Source organism: Mus musculus, chromosome 8 (assembly GCF_000001635.26).
Source record: "Mus musculus strain C57BL/6J chromosome 8, GRCm38.p6 C57BL/6J".
Lineage (NCBI taxonomy): Eukaryota > Metazoa > Chordata > Mammalia > Rodentia > Muridae > Mus > Mus musculus.
In genome coordinates, this window is record NC_000074.6 from 3702013 (window position 1) to 3722113 (window position 20101).

Consider the following 20101-nt stretch of genomic DNA (forward strand, 5'->3'; position numbering starts at 1 on the left):
GGGATCCGATGCCCTCTTCTGGTGTGTCTGAAGGTAGCGACAGTGTACTTCCATAAATAAAATAAATAAATAAATAATTCTTTTGAAAAAATGTCAACTTGACGTAACCTAGAATTACCTTAATGGGGATTTTTCTAGACCAGATTGGTCTGTGAGAATGTCTGTGGAAGATTTTACTAATGGTCTTAATTGATGTAGGAAGACCTACTTGGCTAGGTATAGTAGACCTGGTGTTTTAGCCCCTATGGTAGTTTGAATAATCTTGACCCATGGGAAATGGCACTATTAGGAGATGTGGCCTCATTGGAGGAAGTGTGTCACTGTATAGGCGGGCTTTGAGGGTTTTTTTTTTGTTGTTGTTGTTGTTTGTTTGTTTTTCGAGACAGGGTTTCTCTGTATAACCCTGGCTGTCCTGGAACTCACTCTGCAGACCAGGCTGGCCTCGAACTCAGACATCCACCTGCCTCTGCCTCCCAAGTGCTGGGACTAAAGGCGTGCACCACCACTGCCCAACATCCCCCCCACCTCCCGGGGGGGGGGGGTTCAGGTCTTATGCTCAGCTTTGCCCAGTGCAGAAGAGACCCTGCTACTAGCTGCCCATGAGACAATCTTCTCCTGGCTGTCTTTGGATCAGATGTAGAATTCCTGAATCCTCCAGCATCATGTCTGCTTGCCTGCTACTATGCTTGCTGCCATGATGATAATGGACTGAACCACTGAAAGTGTAAACCAGTCACAATTAAATGTTGTCCTTTATAAAAGTTACCTTGGTCATGGTATCTCTTCCAGGCTACAGGTATAGGGATCCTGAAGGAGGTTGTAATGAGGGGCCAGGTAAATATGAGAGGACAGGGAAGAGGCTGTCTCCAAGGGCAATGGGGCAAGAGGAGCCTAAGAGGTGACTGTCACCTAGGTAGGTGTAGTGAAGGCTTCCTGGAGAGTGGCAGAAGGTATGAGAGAGGCAGATAGATATGAGAAATGGCAGACTCTCCCTGAGGAAAGATGAGATGTGATTACAGGGTTCTAGAAGTGGAACGGTCCAGGGTCTCCCCTAGATCATCATGGTAGAGGTGTGTTCAGCTGTCCAACATGACAGAGATTATCTGCAAAGTTCATGCTCAAAAACTGCTCAATAGAGCCTCTCTCTTACTTTCTCTTATAATGTTTTAAGGAAGTTTATGATTTTGTGTGGGAAAATTTTTACAGCTGTTCTGAGGCTCATGGGGTCCAGAGATTGCAGGTAGGACACACTTGTAGTGGTGGAGGCCAAGGAAGGAAAAAGAAGCTGATGAACAAGTTCATGGGTCTTTGCTAGGGGCACAAAATGAAATCCTGATCCAGGATGGAACCAGAGGTGGTTTAGAGTGTTAGCATCTCAGAGCTCTTCAGGATCAGGTATCCTAGGCCAAGGCCACTCTTGTGCCTGTTGGTTCCACAGTGTTATTTTTTAGTTGGACAGCTGTGCTCCCTTTCTCAGAGTAGAGAACACCTTTGGGAGGAGACCCAGGCACACGACAGCCCTCAAACCCTTCTCTCTGTGGTCTCAATAATATCTCTCAAACAGTATCAGAGAAAAACAGGAAGTTGTATAGACATGGGCCCCAGATAGAAGAATATTGGTTCGCCTTTCCTTTTGGAATTACAGAGGAATGTCTCACTCATCATGTCCTGGATTCCTACTTGTCTCAAGTGTTCTCTGTCACCGTAAGTCGCCCTTAGGGATTCATAACACGGAATCTCCCACCTCTATGTACGTGACACACACCTCTATGAACACAGAACCTCCCACCTCCGTGAAAATGGACTATTCCGCTTCCATGGACATGGGGTTTCCAGTTCCCACAAACAAGATATCTCCGATTTCTAGGAATATGGTGGCTGGATTTATGTCAAGTTGACACAACTTAGAGTAATTTGGGAAGAGGACCTCTCAATTGAGAAAGTACCTCTGTAAGACTCACCTGTAGGCAAGTTTATCAGGCATCATCTTCTTGAATAATTGATATGGAAAGGGACTGTGGGTAGAACCATCCCTTAGCAGGAGGTCCTGACTTGTATAAGAAAGCAGTTCGAACAAGCACTGAGGAGCAAGCCAGTAAACAGCTTCCTCCATGGCTTCTGCTCTAGGTTTTGCCTCTGGTCACCTGTCTTGAGATCTGGCCCTGACTTTTCTCAATGATGTAGAGAAAATTCTCAACCTGAGAGTTGTAAACTGAAATAAATCCTTTTATTCCCAAGTTTCTTTGGGCCATGATGTTTTATCCCAGTAATAGAAACCCCAGCTAAGACACATGGTATGTCTAGTCTCCTCAAACAAGGTATCTTCCACCTTCACTGACCCATATATTCCATATTACAGCTACTGGTTATGTAGTCTGTCCCAAACTTAAAGGTATGGTGCAAGCATCATCTATGCTTCAAGATCTGCCACCCCCCGTCCCCCAGGAGAGTATTGGAGTTCTTCCTTTAGGTATGTAAGTGTGCTGGTTGGCTTAACCCAGGAAGGGCCCAAAGGTGTATAACCTCTTATGGAACTCACCTCTCAATGCAAAATCTGAAGATCTAATGTGGGACTCACATGAGGGAGGGCTTCTATGCTGAGGAATGTGAGGTGCAGAGTCCCCCAAAACACACACACACACACACACACACACACACACACTATTATCTGTAGAGGTAAAATGTATACACACACACACACACACACACACACACACACACACACACACACACACACATACAGACTTATAGACTTACAGGACCCACAGGATTACCAAACTATAGACACATATTGACATACACAGACATCACAAGATAAAAGCACAAAGGGACACAACAGACACATTACATATGTACAAGCATAAATACATACAGATGAATCATCTAATCCAACCATAGATTTGACACGGCACAGTAAGGGCTCACACAGAAGCATATGCACTTCCTATGCAACATATATGAAGAGAGGCCACACAACACAGACCACAGACACCACACAATAAAAATCTACACACAGGAACCTGGAGGTAAACAACTCATATACACAGACACTCAGAGAAAGGCAAATGCAACCCAGCTAAGCCAGACACATCGTCACACTAAAAAAAGTATTTTTCTCACAGTAAAAACACTCACAGACACATATGGTGATAGCTCTCTTGGCTTGCAACATTATGGAAACAACATGTCTATGAGGAATTTTCTAGATTAAGTTGAGGTGGGGAGACCTGTCCTAAATGTGGGTGTCACCGTTTAAAAGCTGGAGTTCTGACCTGAATAAAAAGGAGAAACTGAGCTGAGAGCCACGGTTCACCCCTCTCTGCTTTCTGAAAGTGAACACAGTGTGGCAGCTACCTCAGACTCCTGCTGCACGCCTTTCGCACAGTGATGGTGACGATCCAAAGTGTGAACCCCCGAAACTCTTTCTTCCTTAGGTTGCTTTTGTTGGAGCAATAAGTAAGGAACACACAGCTACAATGCACAGATATTTACACAACATTTATTCAGCACAACAGAACTACAGTTTACCAGACTACTTCCACATAAAACAGCCATGATATAACCATGCACACAAACATGTGCACACAGGCAGGGCACACCACACACACACACACACACACACACACACACACACACACACACACACGCCACAGCAGAAGCACACAATTGAACATAACCATGGTCAACTACAGCACTATAGTAATTTGGTCACAATCAAATGGATGCAGAGAACAGGCAGAAACATACAAAAAAAATGAACAGATAAGCACACACACCATTTATGTGTGCACACACAAACACATGTACAAAACTCAGAGACATGCAGTCACAACACATTTTTATCACCTCCACAGATACACAGGCATGCAGAAGCAGTTATCCAGATGCACGCACCCCCCCTGCTGGTTGCCTATGGAATGTTTTGAAGGAGATGGAGGAGGAAGAAGAGGATGAGGATGAAGAGGAGTAGGAGGAAAAAAAGAGGAGGAGGAAGCCGCCGCCGAAGAGGAATTGGCAGGCTTTCTGGCTTCATCCTGCTCTCCTCCCTGCTTGTAGTCTTAATTTTTATTCCTCCTCCTCCTCCTCCTTTGGTTTCAGTCACCCTGAGCCTCTTCTGATGGCTTCCTGTGTCCCTGTCTTCAGCCCAGCTCACCTCTTGAGACTCTCCGTTCCTTCTCACCCTCCTTTTCTTTTTTAAGATCTCTTTCAGTGGACATAATATCCTCTGCAGCTTGAGTTACAGGCAGTTGTGAGCACACACAGACACACATACGCACAAGCACATATATTAATTCTTGTATGGTGGGGGAAGTATGGTGGTTTGAATATACTTGGCCCAGGGAATGGCACTATTAAGATGTGTGGCTTTGTTGGAGAAAGTGTGTCACCATAGGGGTGGGCTTTGGGTCTCCTATGTTCAAGTTCTGCTCAGTGCAGAAAAAAGCCTCCTCCTGGCTGCCCGAGGCTTCTTCAGCTGCCTTTGGATCAGGATGTTGAAGTCTTGGCTCCTCCAGTACCATGTCTGTCTGCAGGCTGCCACACTTTCTGTCTTGATGATGATAATGGACTAAACTTCTGAATCTGTAAGCCAGCTCCACTGAAATATTTTCCTTTATAAGAGTTGCCTTGGTCATGGTGTCACTTCACAGCAAAGAAACTCTAAGACAGAAAGTCACAGCAGCAGGAGCCGAGGCAGCTGTTTCATCGTATCCATTGTCAGAAAGCAGACAGGAGGGATGACTGGTGTTCAGCTCACACACATACTTTATGTTGTCTGAGGCATTTCACATGTATACAAATGTGTACTTTACAAATTTGTTCTGTGTATTTTTCCTTGAGAGATTTTTTTCAGGTAGGATCTCATGTAGCCCAGGTTGGCCTCAACTTACCATGTGTCTGACGATGACCTTGAACTTCTAATCCTCCTGCCTCCATCTCCCCAGTGCTGGGGTGAGAGGCCTAGGCTGCCATGTTTGGTTTATGTTGGTGCTGGGGACGGAATCTAGGGCTTTGTGAATGCTGAATAAACACTTTACCAACTGAGCCTCATCCCCAGGTCTTTAAAAGGCTTTTATTAGTATCTGCTGCTTTTATATAACAGTGGGTTTTATTATGGAATTTTCATAGTGTATATAATGTATTTATATCACAATCACTCCACTGCCCTCTGGTTTCTCTCCTGCTCCCTCTCACCCCCTTCCTCTTGCCACATCTACTTTCACATCTTTTTCAGTGATCCAGTGAGTTTCAGTGGGTTCCGACAAGAGCATAGATGAGGGTTATCTCCAGGGGTGTGGACATCTTATTGATGGCCACACCACTAAAGAAAGTGGCTCTCCTTGAGACAACATGGACTGCCCATGGATCCTAGGAAGGAGCAGGGCCCCACCAGTTCCTCTCCCAGCAACAGTTACGATGCCTACCGATACTTAGGGAGTGCTAACGGGTCTGTAGCATGTCTTTTATGTGGTAGCACTTACAGGGCGTAGGAAGTAGAGGTATCCTTTAGTTCATACTGGGGAGGTAAATACTATTCTTATACTCACTGGGTAAATATGAGAAAAGAACCCCCGAGAGGGGAAGCCCTGCATCTACACGCACACAGCCAGCGGCTACATGCACACAGCCAGCGGCCAGCACAGGTTTCTAATTTCCAGCTTTCTCTCAGCTCCTGCAAATCAGAGATATCTATGCTAGGGCTCCTGAGTGGCAAGAGTCTGGGCTGTGTGGGGACGGAGGGATGAATCTGATCAGGGAAAATGCTACCAAGAGCTTGAGGAGAGACGCCAGTCTGCCTGTTCGGACCCCTGGGGGCTTCCCCATGTGCTTCCTGGGAAGAAGAAGCTGGGATGCAAGGGGGTTTCCTGGGATCGGTTGCTTTGTCCTATCTCAAGGCCATTTCCAGGGAGAGTGTTGTGACGGCCAGGTTGGTACATGCAGGAAGCCCCATCTGGCTTCCAGGGGCTCTAGGATTCACTAACTCAGCTGCAGATAAGGTGTTCATATGGCCCTCTGGGGAGCCGCTGTGGAATCATTTCTGCAGAGAGAAGGGGGTAAGCACAGGTCGCATCCTTGACCCTTGACCCTGCTGTCCCTCCCACTCTTCCGTACTTATCTGCCCTCAGTCAGAAATGCTAGCAAAGGGAGTCTGCTTTTCTAGAAGTTTTCATTTGGAATCTTACCACGCAAGCACACCACCTCTAGAAATCCTCATCACCTTTCCCTCTCTCTACTGGACTGTGAGCCATCCCTAGAAAGTAGCAATCCTCACCAGAATCTCAACACTTCATTAGGACAACTTTCAAGCATTCAGGAACTTTGAGTTTTGCAATGAGTGTTTCTTGCTAGATTCTACATTTCATAGCTTCCTGATTTACCTTACCTCAAATCTATCTATTTCGCTCCTCATGCTTGTGGCTGCAAGAATTCTTATCAGCTAAGCCACCTCCCAAACCTGTTAATATTTCTAATATAAATTTTATGTGTAAAATAAAAGCAATTTAAGAAAACTACCAAGAATGAACCACATGATCAAAATTGCTTCCAGTTGTGAAGCTTGTAACCCAAACACACAAAACAATACCTACACTTATTAACACACAAAACAATACCTTAGGAAGCTATTTCTTGACTTTCCAGGAAGTCTCTCCTACACTGTAGTCTCACAAGCCTGCTTGCTGCAGGGATTTCCTGACCGTCTTCCCAGGCTGGAGCTATAGGCAGGCTGCATGTCCATTCGGTTCTTACGTGGGTTCTGGGAATTCAGAGTCAGGTTCTCTTGCTTGCAGAGCTGGGCCATCTCCCCCAGGCCCTCCTTTTAAAAAGTGAGCATGTGAAATTTTAGATTTCACTATGGTGTTTTCAACCTCTGCTCCCAAGAAACTCTTGTTCTCATCCCCACTCTGGAGCTGGTTTTGTTGATTTTCTTCTCTCCCTTTGTCTCCTGTCTTGTTGCCCACTTTGTACCCTACCCTTTTCCCATCTTGTGTACCATGTGTCCTATTACTCTCCCTCATTCCTGGAAGTCTCTTTCCTCCTCTTGTGGTTTCCATTCTTGTTTCATAGCCTGTACCAGATCCATCCATTTCCTCCTGCAAACTTCAGGATTTTACTTTTCCTTTACATTTCCATCGTGCATATGTATCCCATTTTCACTATCCATTCATCTGTTGATAGACATCTTGGCCCAGTCAGAAGGACCACCACTAAGAAATCTACCTACAGCACTGGCTAAATGGCTCTGTGAGCAAAAGCATAAGCTACTGACTCTGATGACCTGAATTCTGTCTGCAGGGCTCATGTGGTGGAAAGAGAAAGTTGACTCTTAAAAGTTGTCCTCTGACTCCTCTGACTTCTACAAGATCACTGTGGTATATGCCTTCCTTCTACTAAACAAGCAAGCAAGCAAGCAAGCAAGCAACAAACAGAAAAATGTAATTTAAAAATTTAAAAAGAAAAGTTCTGATCACAGATGCTTGCTAGGATGTAAGGAAAGGGAGGCTGATTTATCGTTGGTAGAATTGTAATTTAGCTCTACCATCGTGGATATCAACGTGGGGCTTTCTGAAAAACATACATTAGACCTATGTGCTCATTAGTTTTTTTCAAACCTGACACAAGCCAGAGTCACCTGGGAAGAAGGAATCTCGGTTGATGAGTTACCTCTACCACGTTGGTTTGTGGGCATGTCTAAGTGGCATTTTTTCTCGACTGTTAATTGCTGTGGAAGGGCCGAGCCCACTGATAGAGGTGGGCCTGAAACGTATAAGAAAGGTAGCTGAATATCAGGCTGAGAGCAAGCGAGTAATCAGCGCTCCTTCGTGGTTCCTCACCCAACTTCCTTCAGTGGTCAACTGTGATCAGGATGTGTAAGTAAAATAAACACCTTTTCCCCCAAGGTGTTTTTGGTAAATATTTTATCACAATGGAAACTAAACGAGGATATAGACTGGCACCAGAGAATAGGATCTTGTGATGGATCTGAGTGTGGTGTTCTTTTGGCAGCGCTGTGGAAGCACTCGGGAACTTTGAACTGGAAAAACCATAGAAAGCTGAGAGCTTATTGAGCTCTACTGTCGGAGGCTGGAAGATGAGAATGCTCAGAGAAATGGAGACGATGGAGGTCTGGTAGTGAAATTTTAGAAGGACATTTGGCAGTCTTAAAAGATTTTATCTGGGCCCTTTGTGGAATGCTTTGAATTAAGAATTTGTGGTTTCTGGTCAGCTAGGGCAGACTCAGCTGTAATCAACAGGAGACCAGAAACACTGAAGTGAAACCTTTGCTTTACTGGGACAATTAGTGCTGGTTTGTCAGGGCTGAAAAATCACCTGTAACTAACGAGAGGCCAGCATCATTGAGGTGAAATCTTCTGAGAGTATTTTCTCATGATTAGCACACAGAAGTTGTGGTCTAGAGAGGGCCAGGGCTGCATCTTAAGCTGGTAGTAGAACTTGGCAGTGTGTAAGAGTCTCTTTCCTATAGACTGGCTTTGGTGGTACACAGGCTGTAAGACCGAAGGGTTATGGAGAGTGGCTGGAGCTTGGCAGTGTGAGAGGCCATGAAAGGCCATTGGGGAAGGTGCAACGGCAGTGTATTGGAAGTGTCAGAACTGTGGGTTGTCTACACAGGTGTGAGCAGAGCTGTCCTGAGTCTGCCCACAAGATAAGCTGTGGATACTCCAAGTGGTAGAACTGGAAAGGTGGGGCAACCTAAGGCCCATGGAGCCCAGATGATCAGAATAATTAGCAGACACTGGGGCAATGATCTATTTACAGTTAAATTTTAGTTTTCTTTGACCATATTGTAATTGTGTCCAGTTGTTCTCTCTTAGACTAAGACAATATTTAAACTATTTTGGGCTATACAAGATCCCATAGTTAAGAGTCTTTGGATTTTAAAAGAGGCTTTGGACTTTTAAAGTTCTGAAAAAACTTGAAGACTATGGGACTTTCAAAGTAGTAACAACTTTTATGTTGTGATATTAATATGTGATCTTGGGGATAAATAAAAAATAAAAGCTTATGGTTTAACAGTATTATGTTTATGCTGTTACGTGTCAAGTTGACAAGAGATTAGTTGTCCTGGATAGTTTTTCTCAACTTGACAAACTAGAGTCACCTGAGAAGAGTGAACCTCAGTTGAGGAATTGCTTCCATTGTATTGGCCTTGGGCATGTCTGTGTGGCATTTTCCTGATTTTTTATTGACATGAGAGGGCACAGTCTACTGAGGGTGTTGCCACTCTTGCACAGCTGGTCTTGGGAGGTATCAATAAGGTAGCTGAACACAAACCTGAGATCAAGCCAATAAGCAGCATTCTCTTGGTTTCTGCCTCTGCTGCTTGAGTTGCTGCACAACTTCCCTCAATGGCCAATTGATTGGGATCTGTGAGCCAAATAAACCCTTCCCTTTTCAAGTTGCTTTGATAAGTGTTTTATCACAGCAATAGAAAGAAAACTTGGACAATCTTCCATATGATCGGATGAAACCACTTCTGGGCATGTGTCCCAAAGACTTCATATCCTACTAGAGAGACACTTGTACATCCCTGTTAGCTGCTGCTCTCTTAAGAAAAGCAGGGGAGAACAACCTGTTAAGTGTCCCTAACACCTTTTGATTTCTTGCTAGGTGTCTCTGAGCTGCAGCATGGTGGTGCCCACTCACAATTCCAGCACTTCAGAGGCAGAGGCAGGATGTTTGTGGCTGTGAAGGCAGCCTGGACTACATAGTATAAAACTGGGGCTTAGATGAGACCCCCCCCCCATCTTACAGAAATGAAAAAGCAAAAAGGAACAAAACCAAAACCGCAGAAGGAATTGCATTCCACAAAAACACATGCAACCAAACACATGTTACCACTGCTTCCTCTCTGTCTCCATTATCTGCCTCAACTTCTGGTTTCACTTCCTGCCTTTCTTCTCGGTTTCAAGGTAAACAACTCCCTTGGGCTTCAGAATTATACAAACTATGGGGTAAAAGAAAATTCCTCCTGGAGTGACCAGGGTGCCCATGCTTTGCTGTCTGGGTAGGTTGTTTGCCCTTCATTACTTTGTCTTTTATTTTCTTTACATTTGTTCCTTCAGAATGGCAAGATAGCTCCGCAGATGAAAGTGCTTGCCATAGGCACCAAGCCTGATGACCTGAGTTTGATCCTCAAGTGGAAGAAAGAATGGATTCTAGGGAGCACCCTGACCCAAGGTGTGCCCCCGATAACTAGGGTAAATAAATAATAAAAGATTAATCCTTTTCTTTGACAGTTTTGATCACTGCACCTCTCTGAATGCCTCAAACTTCTTTTGTGCCCTCTTCTCCCTACAAGTCATGCATGGCTTCTGTTTTATTTTGTGAGCCCATGAGTTTAACCAGGACTATTTTGTGACCATGGGTTTGGAAGTGTTGGGCCTGATGGGCTCAAGGGTGGGTGTGTCACTGATGATGATGATGCCAATAATTCAGAAGGGAGTGGCAGGGATCCTCCTTAATCCATGAGTGACTATTGACAAGTCAAGTCTTTTGCAAGTCTAGTGCAGATAACTTTGTTGGGCAAAACTGTAGTGTCTGTGAAATGCCAGCTTTAAAATCTTCTGGGATATTTTCTGAGCCTCCAAGGGAGCGGTGATGGGAGTGTTGATGATACAGGGACTTTGGGAATCTGTTTGGCAGGTTTATTTTCATAAAGTTAAACACTAACTGTGATGGTTACCATTGGCTGTTGAAAGGGTCTAGATTTTAGACTCTAGAAACACCCAAGAGACAAGCCTCTAGGCACATCTGTGTGACGGTTTCTAGATCAGGTTAATTGAGGTAGGAAGACCTACCCTGACTATGGGTGGCACCATTCTGTTGGGGTGGGTCTCCCCCCCCACCCCCAATCAGACAGGGTTTCTCTGTGTAGCCCTGGCTGTCCTGGAACTCACTCTGTAGCCCAGGATGGCCTCGAACTCAGAAATCTGCCTGCCTCTGCCTCCCAAGTGCTGGGATTAAAGGCGTGCACCACCACCTCCTGGTGGGGGTGGGGTTTGGGGGTGGGTCTTAGTAGGAATGTAAAGTAGAGAGTGAGCCGGATCGTCAATGTTTGCCATTCTCTGCTTCAAAACTGTGGATCCAGGTGACCCATTGCCTCAGGCTCCCATCACCATTACTTTCCAACCATGATGCGCTGAACTCTTTTGAACAGAGAGGCAGAATAAATCTTTCTTTATTTCATCTGCTTGTTGGGTATTTTGTCACAATGGAACACGTAACTAATGTGCACATTCCCAACATGATGCTGTCTGCCGCGATGTGACCCGGCCAAGGGGACCTGGCCAGAGCAGAACCCTACTGGGACTTTCTAACCTTCCAGAAATGTACCAAACTAACCTCTTTACTTTGGGGGGAAATTTTAACTTTTAATTTTTAATATTTATTTGCTTATCATTTTTTGGTGATATGTGTGTGTGTGTGAACACACATGTGTGGATGTGTGTGTATGGACACACTCCTCCATACAAGGTATGAAGGCATATATGGAAGCCAGTGGTTAGTGTCAGGCAGGCATTTTTCTCACTCATTATTTCCTCACCTCACCTTATGTTTTAGAGGGTTGGTTACTAAACTGGAGCTCACCGTTCTGCCTAGACTGGCTGGCTGCACCCCCCCCCCCCAGAAGCCATTCATTTCATTTCCCCAATACTGGGCTTACAGATGCATGCTGATGTGTCTGGTTTTATATCAGTCCAGTGGATCTCAACTCAGGTCCTTGTACTTATACAGTAAATACCTTTCTTATTAAACCATCCCTCAGCCCTTCTCCTTTCTCTATAATGTGTGCAGCCTTAGGCATTTTGTTTGTGTAATGGAAAACAGGTGAATACATGAATCAAGAGGGCTCAGAGTTTATTTCCAAGTACTCAAAATGGGTGGCTCACAATCACACGTAACTTTTGATGCCCTCTTCTGGCATCCATGGACACTTTAATTTATGTATATATGCATACAAACCTATGTAGGGACTCAGTTCCTTGGGGATAGGCTCATCATACCAACTCACCATAAGCTTATGCATCTATGGGAAAGCCATCACCCATGCTGGGTGAAGACTTTCCAGAGGGGCTGATTTTGGGTTGCCTATCCATCCGTTAGTAACCCCTTATCTATGCTAATGAGTAAGCACAGCAAACTCCTTGGTTCCCCATAAGTAAGTCCAAAGAACTCATTGGTTCTCTAGGATGAACTTCAGTGACTCAAACTTTGATTTATCATTTGGACTTTGTAAGGAAAGGGTAGACTAGACATTGCTTAGTTATTCCCCTTCCAAATTCTCACAATAGATGGTAAATTTGTTACTGTTTCTATGTTTCATAATATAAAATATAAGCTAGAAAGCTTATCTCAGTTATTAAGGTCTGAGTAAATTATTTCAGGTATGTAAAAGAAGAGACTTTGACAGGCTATGCATGGTATTAAAACGTCTAGGGTCAAAGTTCAGTACATTGAACTTTGCTTAAGTCAATGGAACTAAAAATCTAAGCGTTACACAGTAATTAGAAGTACCAGATTGGAGTAACTGACCTACTGAGTGTTCAGTAACCATGCTAGAAGACTACACTGATATGATCAGAATAATTAAAAGGGAGACTGTTGTTCCCTTGCCCTCCAAAGTCATCTAGGTTCCAGGGGTAAGATATCCCTCAAAATATCCTATAACTCTTGTTCATAGAGGCCATGGAGACCCTACCAGTGACTTTAACCAGTGTCCAGTATGTAAAGAGGAGGGTCAGCACAGAAAAAATCATGTTTCCAAGTGAATTCTTGGTCAAGCCAGGCCTTTGACTTATCTTCACATCGATGGAACAGCTGAAAGGCAATGAAGCCTAGAGCTTCTTTCAAGTCAAGTGGCTCCCACGGACAAGATCCTTAGCTGACCATGACAGTTAAATAAAAGCAGTTAATTTTGTCCAACTACATGGTCTTAAACACCTTACAGAAAATAACAACCAAAGACTGAAATGGCTGGTGTTTCTGCTATAGTCCAGGAGGTTGCACTCTCCAGGCATTAGACATAAACATGTGAGATGTTATTTAGACAACTGTATATCACTAATGACTGCCTTCTTCATAAGGAAAATGCTGCCAAGATATAAGAGACTTTAGATCCTGGCTCAATTCAATGCTTTATCTTATCTGGAACCCAGACAGACAGGTCCACTATTGTTTTAACTTAAAAACCAAGTGATGCTTAAATTTCTTCATTCCTTCTCTAGAAGCCATCTGAGAGGGATCTCAAACTATGATTCTAGCCACTCCAACCATGATCACAGCATTTGAAAGCATACCCAAGGCTCAGCACTCTGGAGGCCACCCTTAGAAGCCAAAGCAAAGCAGTGGTGAGCCTAAAAGATGGAGGCTTTTGTGAGCCTATCAAACTATTCTAATGGACGTTGATCTGGACACTTACAAAGTATCTCTGTTCTGGTCTTTCCTGGTTCCCTCCTCAGACTTTTAATGTTAAGAACTGTTGCCTTCATTTCTCCTTCACATCTCTGTCCAGGCACTAGACAAAGGCCTTCTTTTCTCTCTCCACCTTAGAGTTACACAAGTTGGACCATCAATGCAGCTTGGGGTCTTTTAGTTAAGCCCACTGGAGATGATACTCTGATGGTCATGCCCAATGATCCCTTCCAGCTGGAAAAAAACAGATTGGCCATTGTCCTGATTCCATAATGGCAGTCAAGGTTGCCTCTTAAAATTGAGGTGTATGATTTAAATAATGCATAATGAAGAGATGAGAATTGTGGAAAAAATTCAGTATTAAAGGTAATCAGCCTGATAGAGACCCATATTATCTGAACCTCCTCCTTCTTTGTGCCAATTAGTTGTCATGTCAGAGTGTAAAACTGAGCTTCCACTAATGGGGTGAGATGCAGTCATCACTTATATTATAGATAAAAGACAGAGGCCACTGAGTAGTCGCTAGCCCAGTTTTGGTTCTAGCACATCCTTCCTGGAAAGTAAATTACAAAGTATGTTCCTTTGTGGGTTACAGAGATCATTCTTTTCCAATACAGATCTGGAGGATAGGTTACTTTTTCAAACATTTATTGATGCTCTCTCTGTGTGTGAAGAAATCTCCAAGTCAGAGGGTAAAATAGGGGGATGCAGGAAGATGGAACAACTCCAACACTGTGTCTAGGAAACAGGCAGTGGATCAGACCATCAGGGTTTAGAGCAGTGATTTTGAGACTGACAGGTTAGATGGAAGGTTTAAACTGTCTTGTGAGTTAGAGCTGGGGTCACTAAAGCATGCACTGGTCAGGCTGAGTGGCTCTTATTAATGGTGCATTAGGAAAAACAGCCTTGGTAGTGGGCTCAAGGAATAGGAGCCACCCTTCTGATTCACCCCGAGGCAATGGGCGCTAGGCTTAGTAGCAACTGCTCCTCTTCTCACAGATCCAGCCATCTCTCTCATTGGTACATGGTGCATCATTCCACAGCCCCGAGTGCAGCATCATGATACAGTCCTCATGTCCTCTGGAATCATTGGGCTCTCCAGAGTTCCAGTGGCTGTGGTAGTTCAGTGGGAGTGTTACTGGGACTGAGGATAGACCTAGGGTCAAGCTTCCTTTCCCAGGCCTTGCTTGTTTGCTTGGCTCTGCTCTAGACATTCTGAATGCCTACATTGAGTTTATATCTGCAGTGTATATTTGTACGGACCCAGAATTTAACCCTTAGTTAATTCCCAGGGTCTAGCATATCCATTCTTTAAATGTTATTTCAGGGGCTGAGGATATTTCTCAGTGGAAAAGAATGCTTGTTATAATGCTTTGTTGTACAAAGACCTGAGTTCAAATCCCAAGTAGTCACATAAAAAGCTCTGTATGGTTGTGCAAGTGTTTATAACCCAAGCAGGGTAAGGTTTGGAGACAGGAGAGCCTCTGAGGTTTTCTGACTGTTAGTCAACCTAGATCCAGGTTCACCGAAAGAGCCTGTCTTAATGGAGTAAGGTAAGGAATGATAGACTAGACTACCCAGAGTTTCCCCCTAGTCTTTGCATGGGCATGAATGGACCTGTGCAGTGACATATGCACCAAAACATCAACACCAATCTTCTCTCAGGAATTTAGTCTTTAGATATCCAAAAGCATTTTCCACAGGGTCTAACTCAACCCTCTTCAAATTTTTCATGGGGCCTTCTCCTTACCTGAAGTTGAGTGAGGCTCCATCTACCCACCGGTAGCCTTGAATCTTGTTGAGGTGGCGAACTGCCCTCAGACCCAACCAATAGCCCCGGCCACGTGTGTGCTGACTCAGGAAGCCCTGGAAGGAGTGGGTAGACACATCAGCTGGCCAAGTCTGCCAAATGTTCTGGGCCACACCAGTTCAGGCAAACCCCGCTTCTCCTCTTCCAAGTCCCAGCTGAGCACCTGCTCGTTCAGGCCTCTGACAATCACCAGATGGGCACCCTGGCCTCCACAGTAGCTTTGTGCTGTATCCCATGTGGCCTGTGTCTCAGAGAAATAGTAGCAGGAACCTTGGAAGGGTAGCCATGATGGTGGGCACTGCTCACAGGAGCCTGTTGGGTGGGGAGGGTCAGAGAGATAGACCGTTATAGGAAGGGACCATTGGAATTTGACGGATGGTGTGGGGTTCCAGAGAAACAAGGGAATGTCTGGTGGAAAGAGAAGCACTGAAAACCCTCAGCTGGGTCCATTCCTCCCCCACCCCTCGTCCTATCTCTGGCTCACTGTTCTGGCGCTTGACAGCTTCCAGTGCCTGGAACAGCTCACTGCGGATGTTCTCACGGTCTCTGCTTGCTTTAGCCAAGTCCTGGGTCACTACAAGGTCAGAAGAGTGGACATTTATAGTTGAGGTTAAGACCGGGACTTATGTATAGGTCAAAATATATATCCATGGTCAGTTCATGGTGTCACGGTCAAGAATAACATCAATTTGAACGTGGCGGTTTCAGTTACTCCAGAAAGCTGAGGTAGAGGAGGATTGTAAGGTCAAAGCTAACTTGGACTACACAGAGAGTTTAAGACCATCCTTGGTAACTTAATGGAGCCTGTCTCAAAACATAAAATGAGTGCTGGTAATAAGGTTGGTATTAGAGTACCTGCCTAGAATCCCCCAGCAAGGGTCTGGGAGAGCGACTCAAAGGTAGAGCACCTGCTTAGAATCCTGCTTTGAGGGTCTGGGCACGGCTCAGGTGTGGAAAGCCTACCTAGCATTCGAAGTCCTGGGTTCAGTCACCAGAGACCTGAGGGTCCAGGACTGGACTACCAAGAAGCGGTGTGGCTATGATTAGGGATGAAGGTCGGGGACCAGGGGGTTGTGTTCAGCTCTCACCACGCTCTTGCAGTTCTTTCAGGATGCTCTCCTGCTCCATCAACTTTGCTTGTATGTCCTTAAACTCCGCCAGTGTGGTTTGCAACTGCGCTTTTGTCACGGAGCCTATATGGGGATGGGGCAAAAACCAGTCTTGCCCCCACTTGCCTCTCCCAAACCACCTGCCCCATTTCCCAGCCCCTCAACTTTCAAGTTTTCACCAAACCCCTCTTTCTTACAGCAATTCCTGCAGGCTCCGATATCATCCTTCAGGGAACTCAACGTCATCTTCTGCTCTGAGGCTGGAAAGACCCCACCCACCACACACAAACCAGTCAACCCGATTGCAGCGGCCTCAGCTATTCACTACCCAGGTCCTCCTCCCTGGCAGTTCCTCCTCCCACCGCAAGGGTGCGCTGCCGCCCTGCGCTGCAGCTCCTCACGCACCATTTGTCCTCAGCAGGTCCTGGTGGCTGAGCAGCACCCTGAGCTTGCTGGAGGCTGCAGAGAGATGCAAGCATGAGTTGTGAAGCCTCCGCCTGCTCAGAGTGTGTGAGGACACGTACGTTGTTATCCACGGAGGCACAGGTATGTCCGGGTATGGACAGGAGACATACAAAATGCATAATACAGTGCCAAGCACCAGTGGTCCTCAACCTTCCTAATGCGGTGGCCCTTTAATATAGTTTATGTTGTGGTGACCTCTAACCATAAAATTATTTTCGTTGTTACTTTATAACTTTAATTTTTTTGCTGTTTTGAATTTCCATTCATAACATAAAAATCATATCATACAATCCATATGATTTCCGATGTCTCAGGCAAACCTGGTGAAACCCATGGGAACCATGGTTTATACTCATTGCTATCCAGGACCCCATGTGGTGCACCGCATAGGAAGCAAGTTTGTGCCTTACCTGCCAGGCAGCATAACTTGTCCCTGTAAAGGGATCACTCCGGTGGAGCGATGGTTCAGAGATGCTGTTCCAGAGAACCTGAGTTTGGTTCTTAGCACTCGCACCCACATGCAATGGCTCACAAGTGTCTCCAACTCCAGCTGTAGGGGATCTGATGCCATCTACCCACTGTGGGCACTTGTACACCCGCGGCATACCCTCAGACACAGACATGTACACATGAAAATACATCACTCACCACTGGACAGTAGGGTGCTCAGAATGAGAGCCCATAGAACTGTGGCCACCAGCAGAGCCAAGACCAGGAAGAAAAGTCTTTGTTTGTAGCACTCCCAACGTCCCAATTGCCCTAGTAGAACACAGATAAATTCTGGCTCTCTCCAGGACAGAGGTACAGACAGCTTAAGTACCCTCCTACCACCACACAACATAGTTAGAATTTTTTTAAATTTAATTTTAAAAATTAAAAAAGTCTTTAATTGGCTATTTTATTTTTTTACATTTCAAATATTATCCCCCTTCCTGGGTTTCCCTCCACAAACTCCCATCTCATTCCACCCCCCACTGCTTCTATGAGGGTGCTCCCATACCCACCTGCCCACTCCCACCTCACCACCCTAGACTTCCCCTACATTGGGGCACTGAGCCTTCACAGGTGGAACACAGACTGAAAGAAAGGCCATCCAGAGACTACCATATGCAGCCACCAAACCCAGACACTATTGCAGATGCCAAGAAGTGCTTGCTGACAGGAGCTTGAAATAGCTGTCTCCTGAGAGGCTCTGCCAGAGCCTGACAAATACAGAGGCTGATGCTTGCAGCCAACCACGGAACTGAGCATGGGGATCCCGATGGAGGAGTTAGAGGAAGGACTGAAGAAGGAGCTGAAGGGGTTTGCAACCCCATAGGAAGAACAACAATATAAACCAACCAGACCCTCCAGAGCTCCCAGGGACTAAACCATCAACCAAAGAGTTCACATGGAGGGACCCATGGCTCCAGCTGCATATTTAGCAGTCTTAGAATTCTTATGCCAGTGTAACCAGAATCTATGTAACAAGGTGTCTGTGGCTGGAGTGATACCTGTCCCCACACAGGTTTTCTGGGGGAGACTTGGGTGATGCTGTTTCTCAGTCCAGGACCCAGGACCCAGCCCTTAGGACCCTGGGAAGTCCTCACTCCAGGATGTGATGTCCCCATGCCTGTGCTGCGGGCACCACCATTCCACAGTTCTGTCCATACAGTGGTGTCTCCTGTATGGTTTTGCCGTTTCTTCTCCCCAGCCCTCCCAAACTGCAAACATTAGAACAGAAGAACCCATGGAGGACGATGGGGTGATTCTCTTTCTCCTACCTCTGGAGACCTCTTCAATTGCACTGCCCAGCTTGTTGTATTCACCAGTGTTCATGGTGGTGGTGGCGTCCAGCCCTGGACAGAGATATAAATTTAAGTCTCCACCCTAGCCCTATCCTATCTCCCTCCCTCCCTCCCTTCCTTCCTTTCCATGTCGGTGGCCTCAATACTTTTGTGTAGGAAGCCAGCTAATGGTCAGTCGCAGTGCTGGGCAAGGCTAGGACTGTGAGGGGCAGATCAAACCTCTGTGGCTTGATCATTGTAGCTGTGTTTCCTGCACAGAAGGTGTGACGACTCATCTTTTGGTGTCTATGGAGGCATAGACCAGGAACACAGCACCCATGCACAGATAGGAGACATACATAATGTATACACACAGTGCCAAGAAGATATGTGTTTGGTTTATACCAGTGGTTCTCAACCTTCTGTCTCTCTCTGTGTAAATGTATGTATGTGTGTGATTGTGGAGGTCAGAGGACAGATTGGAGTGTTGTTACCCAGGCACCATTTATCTTTTAAATATTGCATTTATTTAGTTATATTGTGTGTTTTGGGTTCTTGCATAGGATTAGAGATCCCTCTAATGTACATTCACCTGACAACGTGTGAGAATTGGTTTTCTCTCTACACCATGTGGATTCTGGGATCAAAGCCAAATTGCCAAACTTGGCAGCAAGCTCCTTTATTCATTGAGCTGTCATGGTGACCCCCATCCACCTTTTTTTTTTTTTGGAAACAGGGTCTCTCTCTCTTTTTTAAAGCTTTTAAAAGTTTATTGTAAGGTTCCCTTTGTTAAATTATGTAATTACTACCTAAAGCAATGTGATATATTTGAAGTTACATTTTTTATTGGATATTTTCTTCATTTACATTTCAAATGCTATCCCCTTTCCTAGTTTCCTCTCTAAAAGTCCCCTATACCCTCCCTCTGCCCTGTTCTCCAACCCACCCACTCCTGCTTCCTGGCCCTGGCATTCCCCTGTACTGGGGCATATAATTTTCGAAAGACCAAGGGCCTGTCCTCCCAATGATGGCCGACTAGGCCATCCTCTGCTACATATGCAGCTAGGGACACGAGCTCTGGGGGTACTGGTTAATTCATATTGTTGTTCCTCCTAGAGTGTTGCAGACCCCTTTAGTCCCTTGGGTACTTTCTCTAGCTCCTTCATTGGGGGCCCTGCGTTCCATCCAATAGATGACTGTGAGCATCCACTTCTGAATTTGCCAGACACTGGCATAGCCTCACAAGAGACAACTATATCAGGGTCCTGCCAACAAAATCTTGCTGGCATATGCAATAGTGTCTGGGTTTGGTGGTTGTTTATGGGATGGATCCCTGGGTGGGGCAGTCTCTGGATGGTCCTTCCTTCTATCTCAGCTCCGAACTTTGTCTCTGTGATTCCTTCCATGGGTATCTTGTTCCCCATTCTAAGAAGGAACAAAGTATCCACACTTTGGTCTTTCTTCTTCTTGAGTTTCATGTGGAAACAGGGTCTCTTAAAGGCTAAGTAATATAGGCTGGT

General features: G+C 45.4%; 1 protein-coding gene and 1 long non-coding RNA gene across 8 annotated transcripts in view; one reads left to right on the forward strand and one right to left on the reverse strand.

Annotated features, from left to right (window-relative positions):
• Positions 1 to 5053: 5053 nt before the first annotated feature.
• On the reverse strand, positions 5054 to 18683 carry Clec4g (C-type lectin domain family 4, member g). Of its 2 annotated transcripts, XR_870085.3 has the most exons (10): positions 18579 to 18683; positions 17464 to 17574; positions 16756 to 16809; positions 16548 to 16610; positions 16330 to 16434; positions 15726 to 15815; positions 15405 to 15553; positions 15182 to 15297; positions 6612 to 6814; positions 5054 to 6037 (listed from the first exon to the last, which is right to left on the reverse strand). XR_870085.3 is itself a non-coding variant. In NM_029465.3 (9 exons), exons 1-9 carry the CDS (start codon positions 18631 to 18633, stop codon positions 14403 to 14405), a joined length of 885 nt encoding a protein of 294 aa, NP_083741.1. In that variant the 5' UTR covers positions 18634 to 18639; the 3' UTR covers positions 14059 to 14402. The 2 variants fall into 2 exon arrangements, 1 of the variants encoding a protein (NP_083741.1); NM_029465.3 differs by lacking the exons at positions 5054 to 6037; positions 6612 to 6814 and adding an exon at positions 14059 to 14544 and having other exon boundaries at positions 18579 to 18639.
• The window catches only part of Gm16553, a 30512-nt gene continuing 17880 nt past the window's right edge, over positions 7470 to 20101 (forward strand). The window contains exons 1-4 of one of the 6 annotated variants that reach the window (XR_378683.4): positions 7470 to 7868; positions 10083 to 10217; positions 16550 to 16682; positions 16772 to 16896. This is a non-coding gene — a long non-coding RNA (predicted gene 16553). Of the gene's footprint in view, positions 7869 to 9791; positions 9930 to 10082; positions 10218 to 16549; positions 16683 to 16771; positions 16897 to 20101 lie in introns of those variants that run through there. The other 5 variants (XR_378682.4, XR_003947358.1, XR_378680.4 and 2 more) reach the window with 5 other exon arrangements.